This window comes from Protopterus annectens, chromosome 11.part0 (assembly GCF_019279795.1).
Source record: "Protopterus annectens isolate FY-2018-M chromosome 11.part0, PAN1.0, whole genome shotgun sequence".
NCBI classification, from domain to species: domain Eukaryota; kingdom Metazoa; phylum Chordata; order Ceratodontiformes; family Protopteridae; genus Protopterus; species Protopterus annectens.
This window is the reverse complement of record NC_056745.1, coordinates 307445148-307467708: the sequence shown is the minus strand read 5'-3', so window position 1 is coordinate 307467708 and position 22561 is coordinate 307445148. Positions and strand designations below refer to the sequence as shown.

Sequence of the window (22561 nt, the reverse complement as noted above, 5' to 3'; positions counted from 1 at the left end):
CCAAAATGGCCAATAAAACTACAGCTTCTAGGCAGTAACCACTCCTACATGGACAGGCAGGCTGTTCAGTGTTAACCACTGCCACTGTTGAACACAGAGACTTCCCTTTAGCCCAAGCAAGCACTGGCCTTCTAGAAACTTACAAACAGTTCAGAATAGCAAATCTGTAACTGAACTTTCTTAAATTTCAGAAAGTGGGAAAAAGGCAAGATTTTTTTGTTTTTTCTTTTTTTGTTATAGTTTAAAGGTAGCAGAGATACACAAGTAGCAGAATATTCACAACAGTGCAATAAATGACCCCACACTTGAGTGCTAGGCCAAAGTCAGATGAAATGCAGTTTTAAGAGAAAAAAACGATTTTAAATTAATTGCAACACAGGAAATGCAGTAAACAGGCTCTGGATGTGTTCTAAATACTGTTTCTGATACAGATATAAACTTTAGCAAGCCGGAAAATGCCACAAAAGTAGGCGGCAAAGCAGTAAATCTTACTAAAAATCAAAAGAAAATGCTTAAAATCACAAAAGTGGCTCCTTTTCTTCTCTCAGCATTTTCTCCCCTTGGTAGGTGCTTCAGCAACGACTAGAAAGCCTAGAAAGACGCCAAAACCACGAGGCAGCCAGGTTTTAAGAGAGAGAGATCAAGGAGTTTAGAATTGACCCAAAATGGCAAATAAAACTATAGCTTCTAGGCAGTAACCACTCCTACAGGGACAGGCAGGCTGTTCAGTGTTAACCACTGCCACTGTTGAATACAGAGACTTCCCTTTACCCCAACCAAGCACTGGCCTTCTTGAAACTTATACATAGGTTCATACTAGGCTATCTGCCCTGGGGCAATTATAAGCCTAGCCCGATTCTGTATGGCTTACGCCACCCCTTGATTTGAGTATACTATGCCTTTTTTAAGGTTTAGTTTACTGTGCCTCTGTCTAATAGTGACACGGGAGTAATCCCTGGGACAAACCTACGATACCCCATCCACTTATCGAGATTCTTCTTGAAGAGATTCAGTGAGGTGCTCTGCCTCACATGAACTGGAATTCTATTCCAGAGCGAAGGGAACCTCTGGGTTATGAACCTGCCCCTCCAGCAAGTTCTATTTATTTCTGTGCTGAGGTTCAAGTCCCTCAAGCGTGTGGCTCTAAGGGATTTAGATTTACTGAGGTGGAGCATGTCCATTAATTCTGGATTTGACATAGCTTTGTATGTCAGGCATAGATCGCCTCGAAGTAGGCAGTATGCAACTGAGTAGAGCTGGAGTTTTTTTAACCGAGCAGTATATGGCATCTGTTTGAGACCCTTGATCCTCTTGGTGAGATACTTTTGGGGTCTTTCTAATTGCTGCAGGTGTCGGGTAAGGTACATCCCAAAAGGGCATTGTATTCTATGATGGGCCTGATGATGGATGAATAAAGGGCACGATTACCTCTCTTGATCTAGATGTGAAACCCTTCGTGATGAGGTGGGCTATGTAGAAGGTCTTTCTAAGCACTTTGGCAATGTGGTTTTCAAAGGAGAGATTGCTATCAACTTGGGTCCCCAGGTCCCTAATAACTTTCTCTGTACTTAATGGGTTTCCGCCTATGTGGTAATTTGTGGGCACATTGTTTTTGCCAAAGGGTATGACTATACATTTTTTGGCATTTAGCTTTAAACCATGGCGCTGGCACCAGTTATCTGTCTCTGTGAGACCTTTTTGAAGGATGTTTGTGTCAGCTGGAGAGTTGATTATGGCGCCCAGTTTGCAGTCATCTGCGAACTTGGTGAGTCATAGTCCTTCCACGTTTGCCTGTACCTCGGAAAAGTATATACCGAACAAGAGTGGTCCCAGGACAGAACCCTGTGGGACGCCACTTGAGACTGGTTTTGAGTCTGACATGGCTCCAGCAACTCTCACTCTGTGGTTTCTGTCTTTGAGCCAGTTTGCGACCCATCTTGTGACACAGGGGTTTATATTTAAGCTGGATAGCTTACCTATGATGCCCGAGTGGGGTATTGTGTCAAATGCCTTTGCAAGGTCCAGATAGGCTGTGTGGACTACCTTCCCTTCATCTATGGCTTTGGTGACTGTTTCAAAGAAGTCAACCAGGTTCAAAAGGCAGGATTTGCCCTTGACAAAGCCGAACTGGGTAGGATCTAGTGTCTGTAGGTCCCCAATGTCTTTGTTTATGAGCTCCATGGATGATCCTCTCCATAGCCTTGCAGACTAAGCTAGTCAGGCTTATGGGGCGATAGTTTCCAGGGTCCGTAGATGCTCCACCTTTGTGGAGTGGGACCACTGTTGCTGTACGCCATTCTGTGGGCACATATCCTGTAGTAAGGCTAAGATTGTTTAGCTGTTTTATTTGAGGGATTAGTTCCTCTTGTAGTTCATGTAGGACGCAACCTGGGACGCCATCTGGTCCCATGGAAGCAGTGTTTTTTGCTTTGGAGAGGGCAGCCTTCACCTGAGCATCAGAGATGTTTGGGAGGCAGCCCTCTGCCAGGATAGATATTTGCTCTTTTGGGGGGTGGAAAAGTTTGCACTGAACCTGTCTGCCAGGATATTGGCGATGTCTGTGGGTTCAGTGTATTTTTTGTCATTTAGAATCAACTCAGAACAAGTCTGGGAGTTGCATCCCAGGTTCCTAACATAACTGAAAAAGCCTTATGATTGTCTTTGGAGTCCTGTGCAATTTATCTCTCGAAGCTGGCCTTGGAGGATTTTATGAGGGATTGTAATATTTTGCTAGTACTGATCAGAGATGCCTTCCCTATTAGGGATTTTGCTCTATCATGTAGTAGCTTCCTCCTTCTGTTGTACAGTTTATTTATGGCAGGGGTCCACCAGACTGGACGCCTGCCTTTGGATGATTGGGTCTTGGTTTTGTTTGGGATAGCATGATCCATGCATTCCTGGAGATGTCCGTAGAATGCATTTATATAGGATTCTGCAGTTTGGGCTGTAGTTTCCACTGGCCCTGGGTCCTTGAAGGATTCCACTTCGGTTTTGAGAAGTGAGAAGTTCGCTTTTGAGAAGTTTTTCACTGTGGTTTTCTGGGCTGGGGGTGGGGTCGGGATGTGGACATCCAGTGAAATTAATTTATGGTCTGTTCTTACAATGAGGGATATACTTCTGGTGTGGAGCATAGAGTCCCCATGTTGGTAATGATCAGGTCTAGTATGCTGTCCCCTCTTGTGGGAGTGGTGACTAGTTGTTCCATAGCATTTGAGTTTATAATTTCCAGGAATCTTTGGGCTAAGGTGCTGGGGCTTGAGAAGTGCTTCCAGTCAATGTTTGGGTAGTTGAAGTCGCCCAATATAATGGTGTTCGGAGAGATCTTCATGTTCTCCAATGTTTTCAGGAAATCCGAATGGGATTCCTGACTTTGAGAGTGTGGTCTGTAGGATGCTATAAACTGAAAAGCAGTCTTGCCCACTGTTAGTTGCACATGGATGGTCTCCGATACTTTGTGCAATGCCACTAACCTGGAGGTGTGGATATCCTTGATAAATATGGAAACTCCCCCTCCTTTTGTGGTTCGGTCTGGGTTTTGGGGCCGAAAAGCATGATATGAGGTATAGCCTGGTAGTGCTGGGGTGCTCTCTGGAGCCTTGAACCAGGTTTCTGTCACTGCACAGATATCGATGTTCTCCATACTGAGGAGAGCTTCGAGTGCATGCATCTTGAGGTTAAGACTTCTGGCATTTAGCAGCATTACCCTTAGTTTCTTGTTCCTTGTGCTGTCTATGGGGGGGGGGGGTTTGACTTTTGAGCCTTGCCTAAAAAAGGCACTATGGGGGTGGCAAGAGCCTTTGCCAATATCCGAAAGCCCAGTGGTGACAGGTGCAAGCCGTCCCTAGCAAAGCAACGTGGCTTGTCGAGCATGTCATCCCAGGTTGACAGACACTGGATCCCCTTTGAATGACACCAAAATTTTAGCCAATTGTTAAAATCGATAATTTTGTCTTTGTACTGTGGCATCATTCTAGGTGAGGGTAAGATGCTGCTCAAGGTCAGGGTCATACCAGCCTGGGCTACATGATCAGAGAGCTCCTCTAGGTCTCTTTTCATGTAGTCCAGGGAGGTACGTCTCAGGTCATTCACACCAGCATGTACAATGACTGAGTCATATTTGTATTTGCTTTGGAGTGACCTGAGTGCTTGCGTTATGTGGCGGATCCTAGCGCCCGACAGGCAGCTCACTGTGACCTTCTCTTTATTCAGCCTGGTGAGTGGGACATCAGTGTGTCTGACAATAGAGTCACCTATAACAAGAGTATCAGGTGTGTTATTCAGCCTTAAGGGCTGTGGCTGCTTGGCACACTGACTTTGTGGGTTATGTGTTGTGTGTGTTTTGTTTTGAGGTAGCGTTTGCTTGGATGTCTGCTTTGAAGGTCTCTGTTGCTTAGGTAGATTTTATTTAGAGCCTCGAGTATGTTTTGTGTATTTATGTGTTTGGTTCGCTGATGTGGTGGGACTATGTGATACTGGAATTGTGTTGTGTGAGGTTACCTTCTCCTCCTGACTGGTTACACCAGTTTTGAGATGAGAGAGCTCAGCCTCCAGTATGGCTAAATAGTTGCATCTCTCACATATATTTGAACCTGTTTGGAGGAGGAGAGGGTTGTCCGTGTACATGAGACAGTTGTAACATTGCCTCAAAATTCCCAGATTCACCAGCTGGACTGGAGAGGAAACCATTGACTGACCTTTGGACATGCTAGAGTAATAGGGAAACTGAATTTAAGATGGACCAATAGAGGACAGGGTAATCGTAGAGAGTATAAGAGTAAGTAGTGCTTATGGTTTAATAGTGCTAACTTGTAGGATTACTTAATTGGACCAGTGAAGGGCCTTAGAATGAGAATATGGTGTTTAAATTGAGAGATAGAGCAGTTCTAAGGGAAAAAGTGAAGAGCAGACTTTGTGGAGCCAGGAATAGTTTAAACTCAATTAGGTGGCGCTGCCCGTTGTTGCGCTATGCTCAAAAACGCGCAAAAGAGGGTTTTAAGAGAGGAAGATGAAGGAGTTTTGGAATTGACCCAGAATGGCCAATAAAACTACAGTTTCCCACAGGGGCAGACAGGCTGCTCAATGTTTTTCACTGCCACTGATCAACAGTGAGACTTTCCTTTAGCCCAAGCAAAAAATGGCCTCACAGAAACTTACAAACAGTTCAAGAACAGCAAGCCTGTAAATGAACTTTTTTAAATCTCAGAAAAGTGGGAAAAAAGCAAGATTTTTTTTTGTTTTTTTTGTTTTTTCAACGATAGCAGAGGTTAACGAATATCAGCAAGTTATAACAGTGCAGTAAATGACCCCACACAAGAGTGCTAGGCCAAACAGTTCAGAACAGCAAATCTGTAACTGAACTTTCTTAAATTTCAGAAAGTGGGAAAAAAGCAAGATTTTTTGTTTTTTTCTTGTTTTGTTTTAGTTTAAAGGTAGCAGAGATACACAAGTAGCAGAATATTCACAACAGTGCAATAAATGACCCCACACTTGAATGCTAGGCCAAAGTCAGGTAAAATGCAGTTTTAAGAGAAAAAAAGATTTTAAATTAAGTGCAACAAAGGAAATGCAGTAAACAAGCTCTAGATGTGTTCTAAATACTGTTTCTGATACAGATATAAACTTTAGCAAGCCGGAAAATGCCAAAAAGTAGGCGGCAAAGCATTAAATCTTAAAAAAAATCAAAAGAAAATGCTTAAAATCACAAAAGTGGCTCCTTTTCTTCTCTCAGCATTTTCTCCCCTTGGTAGGTGCTTCAGCAAGAACTAGCAAGCCTAGAAAGACGCCAAAACCATGAGGCAGCCGGGTTTTAAGAGAGAGAGATCAAGGAGTTTAGAATTAACCCAAAATGGCCAAGAAAACTACAGCTTCTAGGCAGTAACCACTCCTACAGGGACAGGCAGGCTGTTCAGTGTTAACCACTGCCACTGGTGAACACAGAGACTTCCCTTGAGCCGAAGCAAAGACAGGCATTCTAGAAACTTACAAACAGTTCAGAACAGCAAATCTGTAACTGAACTTTCTTAAATTTCAAAAAAAGGAAAAAAGCACAATTTTTTTTTCTTTTTTTGTTTTAGTTTAAAGGTAGCAGAGATACACAAGTAGCAGAATATTCACAACAGTGCAATAAATGACCCCACACTTGAGTGCTAGGCCAAAGTCAGGTAAAATGCAGCTTTAAGAGAAAAAAACGATTTTAAGTTAAGTGCAACACAGGAAATGCAGTAAACAGGCTCTAGATGTGTTCTAAATACTGTTTCTGATACAGACATAAACTTTAGCAAGCAGGAAAATGCCAGAAAGTAGGCGGCAAAGCAGTAAATCTTAAAAAGAAATCATAAGACAATACTTAAAATCACAAAAGTGGCCCCTTTTCTTTTCTCAGCGTTTTAACCCTTGGTAGGTGCTTCAGCAACAACTAGCAAGCCTGGAAAGACGCCAAAACCACGAGGCAGCCGGGTTTTAAGAGAGAGAAATTAAGGAGTTTAGAACTGACCCAAAATGGCCAATAAACCTGCATCTTCTAGGCAGTAACCACTCCTACAGGGACAGGCAGGCTGTTCAGTGTTAACCACTGCCACTGGTGAACACAGAGACTTCCCTTTAGCCCAAGCAAAGACAGGCCTTCTAGAAACTTACAAACAGTTCAGAAAGTACTGTTTTGTACCTACCATAAATGTAGATGTTCGAGTGCTAATACAGCTGCAGTCATAACAGATGGGTTCTCCTGCCGTCAGGCGGGTCCTCGGTCGGCCGAATTCCAAAGTCTAGGTCCGGCATCGGTTGTCGTCGCTTCTTCCCTGACGTCACTGCGACAGGGGTATAAAAGAACCATCCGACGCCATTTTCTTCAGTTTTTCTTGCCCCAGATGTCAGGTGCCCCCAGAAGGAAGGCAATACATTAAATTATGTAATAATGCAATGCAATATAATCAGAAACCAGTAGTTGCAAGCAAATACACCATAACAGAATACCCCTAGAGGGGAAGGAGGGAGGGAAACCTGGACTGCAGCTGTATTAGCACTCGAACATCTACATTTATGGTAGGTACAAAACTGTACTATGTTCATCGTGCATACAGCTGCAGTCATAACAGATGGGTAGAATCCCAAAGCTAAGAAAGGGGTGGTAGGCACTAGGTGGAACTAGGAGGAGCCAAAATGCCCTGCAAGACTGCAGTGGCAAAGCCTGCTCTAGATTTGGAGTATAATGGTAGGTTGTAGTGCTTGGAGAAGGTATGCACAAAACTCCAAGTGGCTGCTTCCAAAATATCCTTGGTAGGAACTCCTCTGAGGAAGGCTGCAGAGGTGGCTGTGGCCCTGGTGGAATGAGTTCTAATGCCTGTAGGTACAGTTTTGCCATGAAAGGAATAGCAAAAGCGTATGCAGTGGGCTATCCATTTTGAGATTGTCTGTTTGGAAATTGGCTTTCCTTGAATTCCTACCGCATAGGCCACAAAAAGCTGTTCTGATTTTCTGAAAGGTTTTGTTCTGCCCAAATAATAACGCAGTTGTCTGTGGATGTCCAAGGAATGTAGTAATCTCTCCCCTTTGTTTTGAGGATTAGGATAAAAAGTAGGTAAATGTATGGCCTGATTTAAAGCTACCCTGGATACCACTTTAGGCATAAAGGACGGGTTGGTTCGTAATGAAACTCTGTCCTGTTGGAAGTTGATAAAAGGCTGGACAGCCATAAGAGCCTGTAGTTCTGAAACTCTACGAGCTGAAGTGATAGCCAGAATGAAAGCTGTTTTCCAGGACAAATATTGTAAATCTGATGAGGCAGCTGGCTCAAAAGGAGGCAAAGTCAGTTTTTCCAGAATGAAATTAAGATCCCAAGCAGGTATTGGTTGTTTCCTTGGGGGTCTTAAATTCTTAGCCCCTCTGAGGAACTGTCTTAATAGAGGGTGAGAGAATAAAGGTGGATCAGTGTTGTATTATGCAGAAATGGCTGAGGCATGGATTTTGATGGAGGAGAACGAAAGTCCACTGCTTAGCAGTTCAGCCAAATATTGTAGTATTTGAGGTAAATTCAGTTTTCCAGGGCTCTGGCCCTTTTTCTCATTCCAGACACAAAAACGTTTCCATTTTGCTGAGTAAGCTTTTCTAGTTGATGGCCTTCTGGCCTCCAAAATGACATCCTGCACCTCCTTGGAGAGTAGGGCCTGCTGTGATGCTAAGGAATCTTCCATGCGGCTAGATTGAGTGTTTTCAGCTGACTGTGAAGAGTTTTGAAGCTGTGTGGAGTCAGAAGAAGAGGCATTAGAGGCAGGGTCCATGGTGGGGAATGCGTCAGGCTCCTCAGGAGTGGGTACCAGTGTTGCCTTGGCCAGTCCGGAGCAATGAGGATCATCTTTGGTCTGTCTGCTCTGGTCTTCAATAGGACTTTGGGCAGCAGAGGAAGAGGCGGGAAGGCATAAACTGTCATTGAAGTCCAACTGAAAGAGAGAGCGTCCACTCTCCAGGCCTTTGGACGGAAGATCCTTGAGCAGAATTTTGTCAATTGATGATTTTTGTGGGAGGCAAAGAGATCTATGTCTGGCCTTCCCCATTCTTGGATTATTTCTGTAAAAACTTTTGGATGCAACTTCCATTCGTGTGGATCTGTCATATTCCTGCTTAGGTTGTCTGCCAGCGTGTTTTCCTTGCCTGGCAAGTACTGTGCTTGTAGTTCCATTTGTAAGTCCGTGGCCATGTTCTAAAGTGACATGGCCAGTCTGCATAGGGGATAAGAATGTGTTCCTCCCTGCTTGTTTATGTACCACATAACTGTGGTGTTGTCCGTTCTTATCAATAGTTGACCTGGTTGTAGAAGGTCCTTGAAAGCTATAATAGCATTTATTACTGCTAGCATTTCTTTTTGATTGTTGTGAAGGTGCTTTTCTTTTTGGGACCATTTGCCCTGAATGCACCTGTCTGTCATGTGCGCCCCCCAGGCGAAGTCCGAGGCGTCTGTTGTGATGGCTTGATTTGCTTGAGGCTTGCTGAATGGAAGACCTGTGTTTGTTTGACATGCTTGAGCCCACCACAGAAATTCCTTTTGCAGACATGGAATTAGTGGTATTATTGTTTCCAAACTGTGGCTGTGTTGAGACCATATGTTTTTTAGGTACCATTGTAGTTTTCTCATGTGCAGCTTTGCACATGGGATTAGTAAGATGCAAGATGCCATGAATCCCAGAGCCTGCAGGATTTTCCTTGCAGTCAGCCTGGTGCAATTTGCCAGTGTTCTGAAATATTGAATTAGTTGCCCCTGCTTCTCTGGCGTGAGGTAGGCCATCTGGGTGTTTGTGTCCAAATTGGCACCCAGGAAAATTATCTTCCGAGAGGGTATTAGCCTTGATTTCTCTTTGTTGACTGTGTATCCCAGTGAGTTTAATAACATTATTACATAAGCCAGATGTTTCAGAAGAATGCACTTGCTGTTCGCTTGGATCAGGCAGTCGTCCAAATAAGGGTATATTTGTATCCCTTGAAGTCTGCAGTAGGCAATTACTGATGCCAGGCATTTCATGAATACTCTGGGCGCAGTAGATAAGCCAAAGGGCAATGCAGAGAATTGATAATGGGTTGAACCTGCAAGAAATCTGAGGTATCTTCTGCAATTTTGTCTGATTGGGATTTGCAGGTATGCCTCCTTGAGGTCCAATGTTACCAGCCAAGACTCCTTGCCCAGCATGGGAAGAAGTTGCTGTAGAGTGAGCATCTTGAATTTTGATACAGTAGGAATGTGTTTAGGATGGAAAGATCCAAAATAGGTCTCCAATCTTTTCCCTTCCTTGGCACCAGAAATAGCCTGGAATAAAAACCTTGACCTTGTTTGTGTGTAGGTACCTCTTGAATAGCTTTCATGTTTATAAGATCTGAAATTTGCTTTTGTGCTTCTGCCCTTTGATTGTGTGTCAGGTTTGGCATGCCTCTCATTTTTGGAAGGGTATGAAAATGGAATTTGTAGCCTCTGTTTATAATGTCCAGGATCCATTTGTCCTTTGTGACCACATGCCAATTTTTTGAGAATAGTGCCAGCTTTCCTCCTAAGGGGGCTGCCATTTGAGACCTGGTTGGCATGCAAAGGGGAAAGTCATTGGGTTTGCTTTCTGAAAGATTGCGAGTTGTCCTCACCACCCCTTTGTGTAGGAGCTTGCCATTGTCTGCCTCTGTACGATCCTTGTGATTGTCCTCTGCCCCTCGGGCGCCTGTATCTGCCTCTTTGGGGTCTGTCTGTGGCAGGAAAGGACCAGTTTTGGGAAGGCCAATTTCTACTAAAACGTGGGGGTTGAACCTGCAGAAATTCTTTCACAGTTTGCATTGATTTAGCCTTTTCCTCCATTTTCCGTAATACTTCCTCAGCATTTGCCCCAAATAGTACATCCTTTTGAAGAGGGGCGTCTAGTAATTTAGCTTTGATATGATCAGGCAAGGCTTGTTCCTTGAGCCAGGCATGCCTTCTTATGACTGAGCCTGTAACAGCAGCTCTACATGAGGCCTCTAGAGCATCAAAACCACATTGTAAGGTATGTTTACCCACTTGTTCTGCACTATGCATCAAATCCTGCAACTCCTTCACGTCTGGTTGTTCAGGTTGTGACATTTTACTTTTCAATTGAGATAACAGAAACTGTTGGTATTTTAGCATATGAAACTGACAGTTTAAGGCCCTCATGGATAAGGTAGCCGAGGTATATACCTTTTTCCCCACCTTTTTAAGGATCTGGAATCTCTCTCGGAAGGCAATGGATTTTTGGCAATGGAGGCCTTAACTCCCTTGGGCCCCTGTGAGATGGTTTCTAGGTCAGCAGCATGGCTTTTGTATAGAAATTGGTGTGAGTCAGGAACCCTGTAGTACCTGTCAGGCTTAACTGGAGCTGGAGGAAGAGAGTCCGGGTTAAGGCAAGCCTCCGAGTAAACATCATCTAGGATGCCCAAGACAGGAGGTATAGCCAGAGGCCTGTGCTGGGGTAAAAAAAGAAATTCCCTGAGCCTTTTCTTAGAATCTGAATAATCCTGGCCTTCCCAGTGGAAGTGTTCCCTTAAGGTATGCAGAGTTTCCCCAAATGAGTAATCCTCAGGGGGGGATACAGAAGGAATAGACTCCTCTGCATCAGAGTCTTCAAAAGGGGAGTAAGACTGTTCCTGATAATGTTCTGAAATAATGGAGCCCTGATCAGAGGAGGGGGAATCTTCCTCCACTCTGGGTCTTTTGTCCGGAGGTGGCTGAGAACCTCTGATTAGAGTAATTAAATCCTCAGCCATTTTAAGCATCTGTTTCTTAGGCATGGGGCCTGGAGATGGGCCCTGTGTAGCTGGTCTCTTAGGGTGCATGGTTGCTTTAGACTTGGTGAAAGCCTTGATGGAGAAAGAAGAGGAAGGTCTGAAGACACCTTGAGTGGAGGTGGACCTGTCCACATTCTGTGTTTCAACGCCAAGAGTGGCTTCGGTATCTGTAGTCGGGGTGTGGGCCGAGGAGCCTGCGACCTTGGGTACAGGAGACACCGCCAAAGATGTGTCGTCGGTAATCAGGGGCTGCGTAGGCACCTCGCTGAGAACCGGACCACGTGTAGTCAGCTTTGGCGTGGTGTCGGTAGAGGCCGCGGACCTCGAGTGTTGGTCCATGTCTTTGGTTTTTTAGACAAAACCAGAGTCGGAGTATCCGACGACATAGTATAGTTAAATGATTTCCCAAAATAATGCTGGGTGAACTCCGCCCGATGCTTAATAGTGCGTTTGTTGAATGTAGCACAAAAGCGACTGACCGAGACGTCGTGGTCTAGGCCTAAACAAGGTATACAGAGGGAATGGAAATCCTTATGCGGTATTTGCTTCCCACAAGAAATACAATTATTAACTTTGTCTGACATCGGTCTGAGGCAAGAAAAGTTTCCCCAACGGGGTACTTAGCTTTTAAGAAGACTTCGGTTCCAAATATTTCATAATCTCAGGAGCTGGCCGACCGGCACTTGCGAACTGCTTCTGCTTCGGGCACCGCGCGGCAAGAAAGACTGAAGAAAATGGCGTCAGCTGGTTCTTTTATACCCCTGTCACACTGAAGTCAGGGAAGAAGCGACGACAACCGATGCCGGACGTAGACTTTGGAATTCGGCCGACCGAGGACCCGCCTGACGGCAGGAGAACCCATCTGTTATGACTGCAGCTGTATGCACGATGAACATCAGCAAATCTGTAACTGAACTTTCTTAAATTTCAGAAAGTGGGAAAAAAGCAAGATTTTTTTTTTCTTTTTTTGTTTTAGTTTAAAGGTAGCAGAGATACACAAGTAGCAGAATATTCACAACAGTGCAATAAATGACCCCACACTTGAGTGCTAGGCCAAAGTCAGGTAAAATGCAGTTTTAAGAGAAAAAAACGATTTTAAGTTAAGTGCAACACAGGAAATGCAGTAAACAGGCTCTAGATGTGTTCTAAATACTGTTTCTGATACAGACATAAACTTTAGCTAGCAGGAAAATGCCAAAAAGTAGGAGGCAAAGCAGTAAATTTTAACAAAAATCAGAAGAAAATACTTAAAATCACAAAAGTGGCTCCTTATCTTCTCTCAGCATTTTCTCCCCTTGGTAGGTGCTTCAGCAACAACTAGCAAGCCTGGAAAGAAGCCAAAACCACAAGGCAGCCGGGTTTTAAGAGAGAGAGATCAAGGAGTTTAGAATTGACCCAAAATGGTGAAAAAAACTACAGCTTCTAGGCAGTAACCACTCCTACAGGGACAGACAGGCTGTTCAGTGTTAACCACTGCCACTGGTGAGCACAGAGACTTCCCTTTAGCCCAAGCAAGCACTGGCCTTCTAGAAACTTACAAACAGTTCAGAACAGCAAATCTGAAAGTGAACTTTCTTAAATTTCAGAAAGTGGGAAAAGGCAAGATTTTTTTGTTTTTTTCTTTTTTTGCTTTAGCTTAAAGGTAGCAGAAATACACAAGTAGCAGAATATTCACAACAGTGCAATAAATGACCCCACACTTGAATGCTAGGCCAAAGTCAGGTAAAATGCAGTTTTAAGAGAAAAAAACGATTTTAAATTAAGTGCAACACAGGAAATGCAGTAAACAGGCTCTAGATGTGTTCTAAATACTGTTTCTGATACAGATATAAACTTTAGCTAGCAGGAAAATGCCAAAAAGTAGGAGGCAAAGCAGTAAATCTTAACAAAAAATTAGAAGAAAATACTTAAAAATCACAAAAGTGGCTCCTTTTCTTCTCTCAGCGTTTTCTCCCCTTGGTAGGTGCTTCAGCAACAACTAGCAAGCCTGGAAAGATGCCAAAACCACGAGGCAGCTGGGTTTTAAGAGAGAGATCAAGGAGTTTAGAATTGACCCAAAATGGCCAATAAAACTACAGCTTTTAGGCAGTAACCACACCTACAGGGACATGCAGGCTGTTCAGTGTTAACCACTGCCACTGGTGAACACAGAGACTTCCCTTTAGCCCAAGGAAGCACTGGCCTTCTTAAAACTTACAAACAGTTCAGAACAGCAAACCTGTAACTGAACTTTCTTAAATTTCAGAAAGTGGGAAAAAAGCAAGATTTTTTTTGTTTTTTTCTTTTTTTGTTTTAGTTTAAAGGTAGCAGAGATACACAAGTAGCAGAATAATCACAACAGTGCAATAAATGACCCCACACTTGAGTGCTAGGCCAAAGTCAGGTAAAATGCAGTTTTAAGAGAAAAAACGATTTTAAATTAAGTGCAACAAAAGAAATGCAGTAAACAGGCTCTAGATGTGTTCTAAATACAATGCTACAGATATAAACTTTAGCAAGGCGGAAAATGCCACAAAGTAGGTGGCAAAGCAGTAAATCTTAACAAAAAATCAGAAGAAAATACTTAAAATCACAAAAGTGGCTCCTTTTCTTCTCTCAGTGTCTTCTCCCCTTGGTAGTTGCTTCAGCAACAACTAGCAAGTATACTGTCATTCTGCAATGGCGCAGGACCATAAACTTTATATTGTTCCACTGCACAATGACTTCTATGAACAGCAAAGGACTTTTGCATGCCATTCTATACCAAACAAAAGCCCTACTTCATATCACACAAGAACTATAAACAACACCTTCATGAAATAAATATAGTTTATTTGACAGCAAATGAGATAGTGTTGACTCACCATAAGAGCTTGCAACTCAGATGTCCTTCTTGCAGAAGTCAGACCAATCAGTAAAACTGTTTTCCATGTTAAGAACTTCAACTCAGCCAGGTTAGTTGATTTACATGGACTACAAAATTAAGATCCCAAGAAAGGGCAATCAGTTTTCTTGCAGGCCTTTTTTGCAAACCCCCTTTCAAAACATTTTGACATGAGAATGCATTAAAAGAGGAAGATCCATGGGCAGACATGCTAAAATGGCTGATAAATTAACCTTGATAGAGGAGTACAAAAGGCCATAGGATAGTAACTCATAAAATATTGTAAAACGAGAGAACAACTAGCCCAGAGTGGGTGCTGGTTGTGATGTAGGCAGCAACTAGAACACTTTTCCATTTGTTAATGTATGATTTTCTAGTAGCAGGCTTTCTTGTCTCTATTAGTGACTGCTGTGTGCCCTCAGTAACAGATGCCTAAAGAGAATTAAGACCCTATAATCCAGGCCGCCAACTGAAGTTGAATAGTGTAGGAGTGTATCAAACACCCCTGTTCTTGTGTGAATGGATCTAGTCTGTGAGGAAGCTTGTAGTTACTGCCTCTGGCAATTTCTAAAAGAAGAGAGAACTATGGTTGCCAGGACCTGAAGGAAGTCACCACAACAGGCAGACCCAAAATCCTGAGGTATTCCCTTTCAGTGACTGAAGCCTTATTAGAAAACCCTACAAACAAGATATGGATCTATTTTTTCCTGTGGAATAAAAACTCTTTGCACTGACGTGTATAGTTGACATCCCAAAAACACAATCAAGTGAGAAGGAGTCAAGAAAGACTTTTGAATGTTCTCTTGGAAGCCCAACTTGTGAGAAAGATCTCTCACACATGACAGAAATGCCTCTCACTTTGAAAAAGACTCTGCTAAGATAAACAAGTCATCTAAATATGAATAAATGTGGACCCTGTAGCCTACAATAAGCTATAAGTGGAGCTATAAACATTGTAAACACTCTTAGTGCAGTGGCTAGTACAAAGTTTAAAGCAGAGAACTGATAATATGATCCAGACACACAGAACCTTAAGAAATCCCTGAAATCTGGAGTATTATGAATGTAATGATAAGCACATTTTAATTATAATGTTACAAGGAAACTTGAATGAGGAAAAAGAGGTAACAGGTTGTGAAGTGACATCATGTTGAATTTTGATACTATCACAAAGAGGTTTAAGAAAGAAAGATCCAGAACTGGTCTCCAGGCATTTTCTTTCTTTCTTTGGCACTAAAAACATCCTTGCACAAAACCCCTTTCACACCTGGAAAGAGGAACTGGTTTCATTGTTCACCAGGACAGCATGTGATGAAGGACAAGTGGAAACAAAAGAATCTGGTCTGGTGGATGAGGAATTACCCCCTGGAAAGAAGGAATTTTCTCCCATTGCCACCCATAACCTTTATGAATTATCTTTAATAGCCCATTTGAAACTATTTGTTGCCAAAGAGGAAAATAGAGATTCAGATTTTCTGGAAGAAAAAAGGGCCTGCCAGGGTGGGAGGGGAGAACAAAGTCTTATAAATAGTCATTCTGATTTATTGGACTGTCCTTGGCTTTGGAAGTTTCCGGAATTTTTCTTTGAACCCCCCCATTTCTTCTTAAACTTCTATCTGTATTTTGTTGAGACTGTTTATTTTGTTTTTTTTTTACAAAATTAGATAAGGAGTTAGAGAATCCCTTGGAAAACTTGGAAAAGGAGGGCTGAAAAATCTTTGAGATTCCCTGTATCAGTTTACCTCCTTCACCACACTTTTTGATCATATCTGCAGCAAAAAATCCAACAACAAAATCTCTATCCAAAGGACAATTTAAAATCTCATCTTAACATCATCTAGGAGGTTCTGAGAATGCAGCCATGTAAACCTCCTCAAAACAGTACCAGTGGCCATAGCCCTGGAAGTAGTATCAGCAGAGTCACACACTGAGAAGTGATTTGAACAACAGAAGAAATTAAATTATTTCAAGTAGATGTTTTCCTCACAAGAAGAAAATGTGGGTGAAACATTCCTTATACTTTCACAATTAGTCAGAACAAACCTTAACATATGAGCTGGATAATTCAAAATTATGAAAATCACAATTAAAGAAGCATGTACTCCCCCACGCACAAACTTGTCAATCATCTTCTCATCCTTATCAGAGTAGGATTGGAATTAACTAAATGTTTAGCAGCTGGAGGAATAACTAAATATCACTTCTGGATCAGGTTTGGGAAGTGTATAAAAACCTAAAAGCTTGAGGAACTTTATACATCCTAACTCGCTTTTTAGGGGCAGCCAGCTAACTGTCATGAAAGTTGCAGGCAGTAACACACACACACACACACACACACACACACACACACACACACACACACACACACACACACACACACACACACCCTCCAAAGCTGAGAGAAATGGAGGAATAGCTGCAGGTTCAGGAAATCCCTTCTGTAACACACCATAGTATTTTCTGAGGGACTGAGAAACTTCAGTATTCTCCCACTAAAAATGATGACATATTATAAAAATAGTCCCAGAAAAAGAGAAACCCCTACAGGGGGAGTCAAAAACTGAGCTCTCCTCTGAATTGGAATCAGAAATCTGAGGAGAAAACCCTGCATTTGATCTTGACATCCTCATGTTCATATTCAGAATCTTGAATCTTCTGAGGAAACGAGGTATCCCTCTTTCTTTTACCAGAGACTACTTTACAAGAAGGATCAATAGCTTGAATTAAACCCCGAGCTAGACCCAGTAAACTATACCTAAGAAAATTTGAGGAGGAGTAGATACATCCTTAGTTTTCTGTTTCTTTTTGTCAGGAAAACTTGGATCAACAGTGTTATTAACAGCAGTAGCAGCAGCTTCCTCAGGTTTGGGCACAACATTCTGACAAAACAGGAAAGTCTTCCCTGTTATCTCTCCCATGACTGACAAAAGTGGCTCTCATTTGCCCATTCAGGGGACTCCAACAGCTGCAGAAGATGCAGCTAACCCCTGGTCCATGGCAGCTATACGCACTACATCAGAAAGATCCACGGTAAAAGATGAGTGGTCTGAGGTACAACTAATAGCCACAGCAGAGTCACCCACCTATGGCTGAGGCAAATTGCTACCCTGCCATGATGGCAAAGGCTGTTTGCTTCACTTATTCATTTTGTGGCTGGAAGAAGGACCAAGAATGGGACAGACATATTGTTCCATAGTCAAGCTAAAAATGGCACTTCTTTCTCAGGGAAAGCAAGCAGAAAATGACAGTAAAAAGTAAAAGTTTTTAAATGTCACTTTTTTTCAAAAACAGACAGTAAAAATCACTTTGAAACATGTTGCCAGGCCCAAAAAGTAAAATAAACATAATTTCTCCACAGAAAAAAATGGTTTACAGTTACTTTAAACAACTTTTAAATTGACAAGTAAAAATAGTGCTCCTGTTTAAAAGTACAGTACAGTCTTGCGACAGTCTATTAAAATACAGACTCCTAGACAGTCTTGTGACAGTCCATTAAAACAAACTTCTAACTTTAGAATAACTTTGCTAAACAGGAAAGCATTAATAATAAAAAAATAAATAATGCAAGTTTTTTCCCCAAAGGGAACTTATCTTCCCAACAAAGGAGCAGCACAAGCCAGCTGTCGATCCTCAAAAGCCTCAGAGGAGAGTACTCTTCAGTGGCAGAAAAGCTCTGAAGGGCTTAGCACCGGAACTTGCATTTTAGTTAGGTTAACTCGAACTGCCAAACAGCTTTGATGTGTGAAAGGTGCCCTAAAGCTTTGAAAGGTGACCAGGTGTTATATCCTTGGCAGGATAAAAACTCATATAGCTTAGGCTACTGCATCAATGATCAATATGAAGAACATATGTGGTTTCTACATTCTTCAGTAAATATGCCATATGAGTGGCAACTGCTATAAAGACCATGAGGAATAGAATAGCTGTAGTCACATTATGTTTGGCTGTTATAGAAATATATTTCAGACTGGCAGTATGCCAGCAAAATGCAATAGTTTGTGGATAGGATTAGAAAAGGAAATAGTTTTCATGGTTTCACTTAATTTGCTGTACTACACCTGATAAACACAATTTATCTATGACATCTGATTTAGTTAAACCTGCTATGTACCAGACTCATTTAATTGAGCTTTGGGTCCTTTGTCAGCATTAATTCTTTGAAAGTCTCTAACTATGCACTTGCACCCCCAGATTCTATTATTCTGTCAGGTCTTCCTAATTCTAATAATCCTTTTATAAGTCTTCTGACTCCTTTACTGTGTTTAATTCTGCTAGAGGGCAGTTTTTGCAATTCTGTCCCAACAACAGTTTTTTTTTTTATGTATAACAAACAATAGACCTGGGAAGGCATACAATAAAGCTTGCAGACAGCCGAATTCTCTTCCTTTAATGTCACAACCAAAGCACAAAAACAAAGCTCTGCATTAACGTCCTGAATTACGTTTTCGTTTGTAAGACTTCATCAAATGTGGGCCCAATCCTCATATGGCATATGATCCAAGTCAATGCAGAGCTTCACAGTGCTGTATAAGCACTTCACTGTCATCTTCTTGTCTAGTATATTTTGGCAATTTCTTTCTTGAGATACCTGGAATTTTGCTTGGCAGTACCAGTTCCCCCACTTGGCTTTAACTCATTGCTCACACAATCCCCTTCAAACTGTGGAAAATAAAAGGCACGTGGAACTGTTACAGTAGCTTCTTTTTAAAAATTAAAGTGTTAATTGCTGACAAGTGCATGCCTTGGAGGCTTGTTATCAGCTATTGTCAATCTACATTGGATGACATTTCTATGTATGGAAGGGAAGACAAGACCTGAGAAGACAAACTTTTTTGTTTTTGTTTTTAAGGAAGTGAATCAATCCAAGGCATGCACTTTTCGGCAATTAACACTTCTTTAATTTTTAAAAAGAAGCTACTGTAACAGTTCCACGTGCCTTTTATTTTCCACAGTTTGCTTCTTTGTGGGAAGGGGATTGTGTGAGTAATGAGTTAAAGCCAAGTGAGGGTACTGGTACTGCCAAGCAAAATTCCAGGTATCTCAAGAAAGAAATTGCCAAAATATACTAGACAGGAAGATGACAGTGAAGTGCTTATACAGCACTGTGAAGCTCTGCATTGACTTGGATCATATGCCATATGAGGATTGGGCCCACATCTGATGAAGTCTTACAAACGAAAACGTAATTCAGGACGTTAATGCAGAGCTTTGTTTTTGTGCTTTGGTTGTGACATTAAAGGAAGAGAATATGACTGTCTGCAAGCTTTATTGTACGCCTTCCTAGGTCTATTGTTTGTTTTACAAGTAATCTTTGTGGACCTAGTGCAATTTTCTTCATATTTTTTTTTTATGCTTACTGGACATTCTTAATTTTGTTAATTCTACTGGTGTAAATTCTACTTAAAAAGAAAAAATGCTGGCAGATTCCTGTGCATTAATTTTTTCTGGAGGGCACCTGACTATTAACTTTAGCAGAGGACCTCTAAATCCTTTATGCCAGGGGACTCTGACTTTTTTAATTTTGTGCTGGCCACTGTCTATTAATTATGTTGTAGGCACCTAAAGCCATGAATTATGATGTTACCCTGCTGTGTTAGTCCTGCCTGTCACCTCTAACTCTATTAATTCTACTGACCATATTAAAGCTCTAATGCCAGCCCTGGTCACAAGTACTTTCTACATTTCTTGTTTCTACCCCTTCTCCTCAAACTATTCTGTGTTTCGATTTCACAAACAGAGTACTCTAATTTATTTGCACTGATTTTTAACATGCCATATTTCTGATGATTCCTGCAACTTTGCCCTGATAGCGCATTCTGCTCCCCTTCCAGTACAGTCAGTACATATACCCTGAAATAAGAACTTATGGGTGGCCACACCTTCAATATTTTCCAAACTCTTCAATTAAAAACATTCTAAGGCCACAAAAACTTTAAAGATCATCTGGTGTTGATTAAATCTCAGTGCTAATATCTCTTTACCTGGTGGTCTAAGGTTCTCTGCTTGCTTTATAGCTATGCAAAGTCTTCAGTATAATTTATTTAATTTAATTATATAAGGTTAGTTTCACTTAACTTGAGAGCCTTTAAAAGAGGAGACATATATGCAGTGTTATAATTATATAACTAGTACACATTACTTTACTATTCAGCAGGTTGCTTGTTTAGGACTACTGCATTTACAGCATACTAACACATTAAGTATCTCCTCAGTGCAGCAGTATATAAATTCCTCTAGTGGAGCTTAAATCACAGTAGAATCAGAACAACGTCAGAACTTATACACCGGTAATAGATGCTAGCCTATAATTAGTGTGCAATAGTAGTAATTTATGGACTTAATGTACATAATTTACCTACGGATACGGATAAAATATAACTCCATCTATATCTGTGATACTAAGTCAGAGACTAATCTGATGAATCCTAGGAAGAGTGTAAGAAAGTATATAAACTCCAAGGGGGTATTAACCAGTGGTTTTTAAGCTGCCTGAAAGGCCATCCATTCTCATTTAACAGTCCAGACAAGTGGCACTAAGGTTTAGTCACAGTTTTGTAGGTGGTTCAAATCTGTGCATCTATCATGTAGAACTGGCCAACACTTCTTGAGAAAAGAGACTGGAACTATGGTCTTGCTGATTTGTAGTAAATTGAGATAATGTTACGTGTACTGACTGTATCAGCAGCTAGTATTGCAAACAGGAGGTAGACTATGATAATTTTACCCGTTTCCTGCTGCTGTAGTGTGGTAAAGGCAACACTAAGTAAATTAACAATAGTTATGGCAGTGTCACCAGTAATTATGTGGCAATGAGCGTAACAGTGAGTGCTTGATCCTAAAGAAGAGTCCAAACTGTATCCAAAAGCAAACTCTTCAATACCTTTTTCAACAACAACTCTTTATACCTACATAACATGGCTTCTACCCAGCATTGCCACTGTCCTCATATCCTTCCTACATGCCATCAACAAAGTTAGGGACAATAGTAAATTTGTATTCTCTTTGTTATTAGACTTATCTAAGGTCTTCAAAGCTGTATTACACACCGAGCAAAGTCCTAAGTGAATTGTCATCTGTTGGCCTACTACACTCTGCTGTCACCTTGTCTGAGACACAACAATCTGGCAAATAGCTCTGCACCTTATCCCCTTTCCTATCAATCACACGTGGACCCCAAGGCTTTATTCTTGATCCATTGCTGTTTAATATAGTCACCAAAAATCTGTATACTTCTAAAAAGTCACTCTCGTGCAATATGTAGATGACTCCACTTTCATTTGCCCCTCTGATAGCCTGCCCCATTTTCAACAAATAAGAAAATAATCCTTTAACTCCACTGATATATATATATATATATATACACACATATATTTATACACACACACACATGTATATGTGTGGAAGAGTGTATAAATTGTTTGGACTGCTCAGTTTATCAACAGGTTGCAAAGGTCTCACAACCTGTGAAAGTCACATTATGTCAATATGTGCTGTAGGCAAGCCACGTTTAGTCAGCTATAGCACAGTAGTAGTGAATTCCCTTTGACCGCAGTTGTACGACCATGAATTTTTATGTGTGTGTACTGCAAGTTAATCTAACTCATGTATAATTGACATAAACTCATCAATCTCAAAATATTGACACATGTGCATGACCCAGGATATAACCTCAGAACATGAAAACAAAAAAAATCATTTTTGCGGGGAGTAAAGCCTATACTTCTGCATCCCACAAACCCTGATAGCTATGCATACATTATATATATCCTTTTGCCTAAGTTTCAAGTCTCATTCAGTAGGTATGCTATCACCCAAAATAGTCTTATTAACTCTGCTTCTACCCCTTTTTACTCATCCCATATCTCCTAACCGCCTATGAATGTCAGGGTCACCCAGGTTTCCACTACCCTAAATTCCAAACCTCGATCCCATTTACAACAGATAATAATGCACCCTTACTCACCTCCCTCATGCTTACCTCCTTAACCCCTAAATACTACCATTTTACTTGACCTAGTTACATTAGTCCTAAAACTAGACACTATTATAAAACTTTATTCAAAATCTTAAAACTCATACTCAGGATACACTACAACCTCACAAAGGATGGTGACATCCACCCAAACACTGGTCCATCCCCACCTATTGACCCTATTCCCCCCCCCACTATATCCCCTACCACCATAGCTCCAAAAAATAGACCTCCTTACTCACTGCTGGCCTGCCATCTAAACATTAGGGGCATAAATAACAAAACTCAGCACTTGCATGCCCTCTTAGTTGTTCATTCCCCAGATATAATATGCTTAACAGAAACGTGGCTAAAGCCTGCCACCAAGGACCATGAGATTCTGCCACCAGGGTACAATATGTTTCGACTAGACCGTACCACCAGAAAGGGTGGTGGGGTACCCATACTTTACAAGT

The 22561-nt window shown here is 41.6% G+C and overlaps 1 protein-coding gene across 1 annotated transcript in view; it reads right to left on the bottom strand.

The window, feature by feature from the left end:
• The window catches only part of CFAP54 (cilia and flagella associated protein 54), a 2749537-nt gene that overhangs the window by 2712442 nt on the left and 14534 nt on the right, over window positions 1–22561 (bottom strand). The window contains exon 3 of the mRNA XM_044087198.1: window positions 21976–21984. Coding sequence (XP_043943133.1) covers window positions 21976–21984 — 9 coding nt within the window. The remainder of the gene's footprint in view (window positions 1–21975; window positions 21985–22561) is intronic.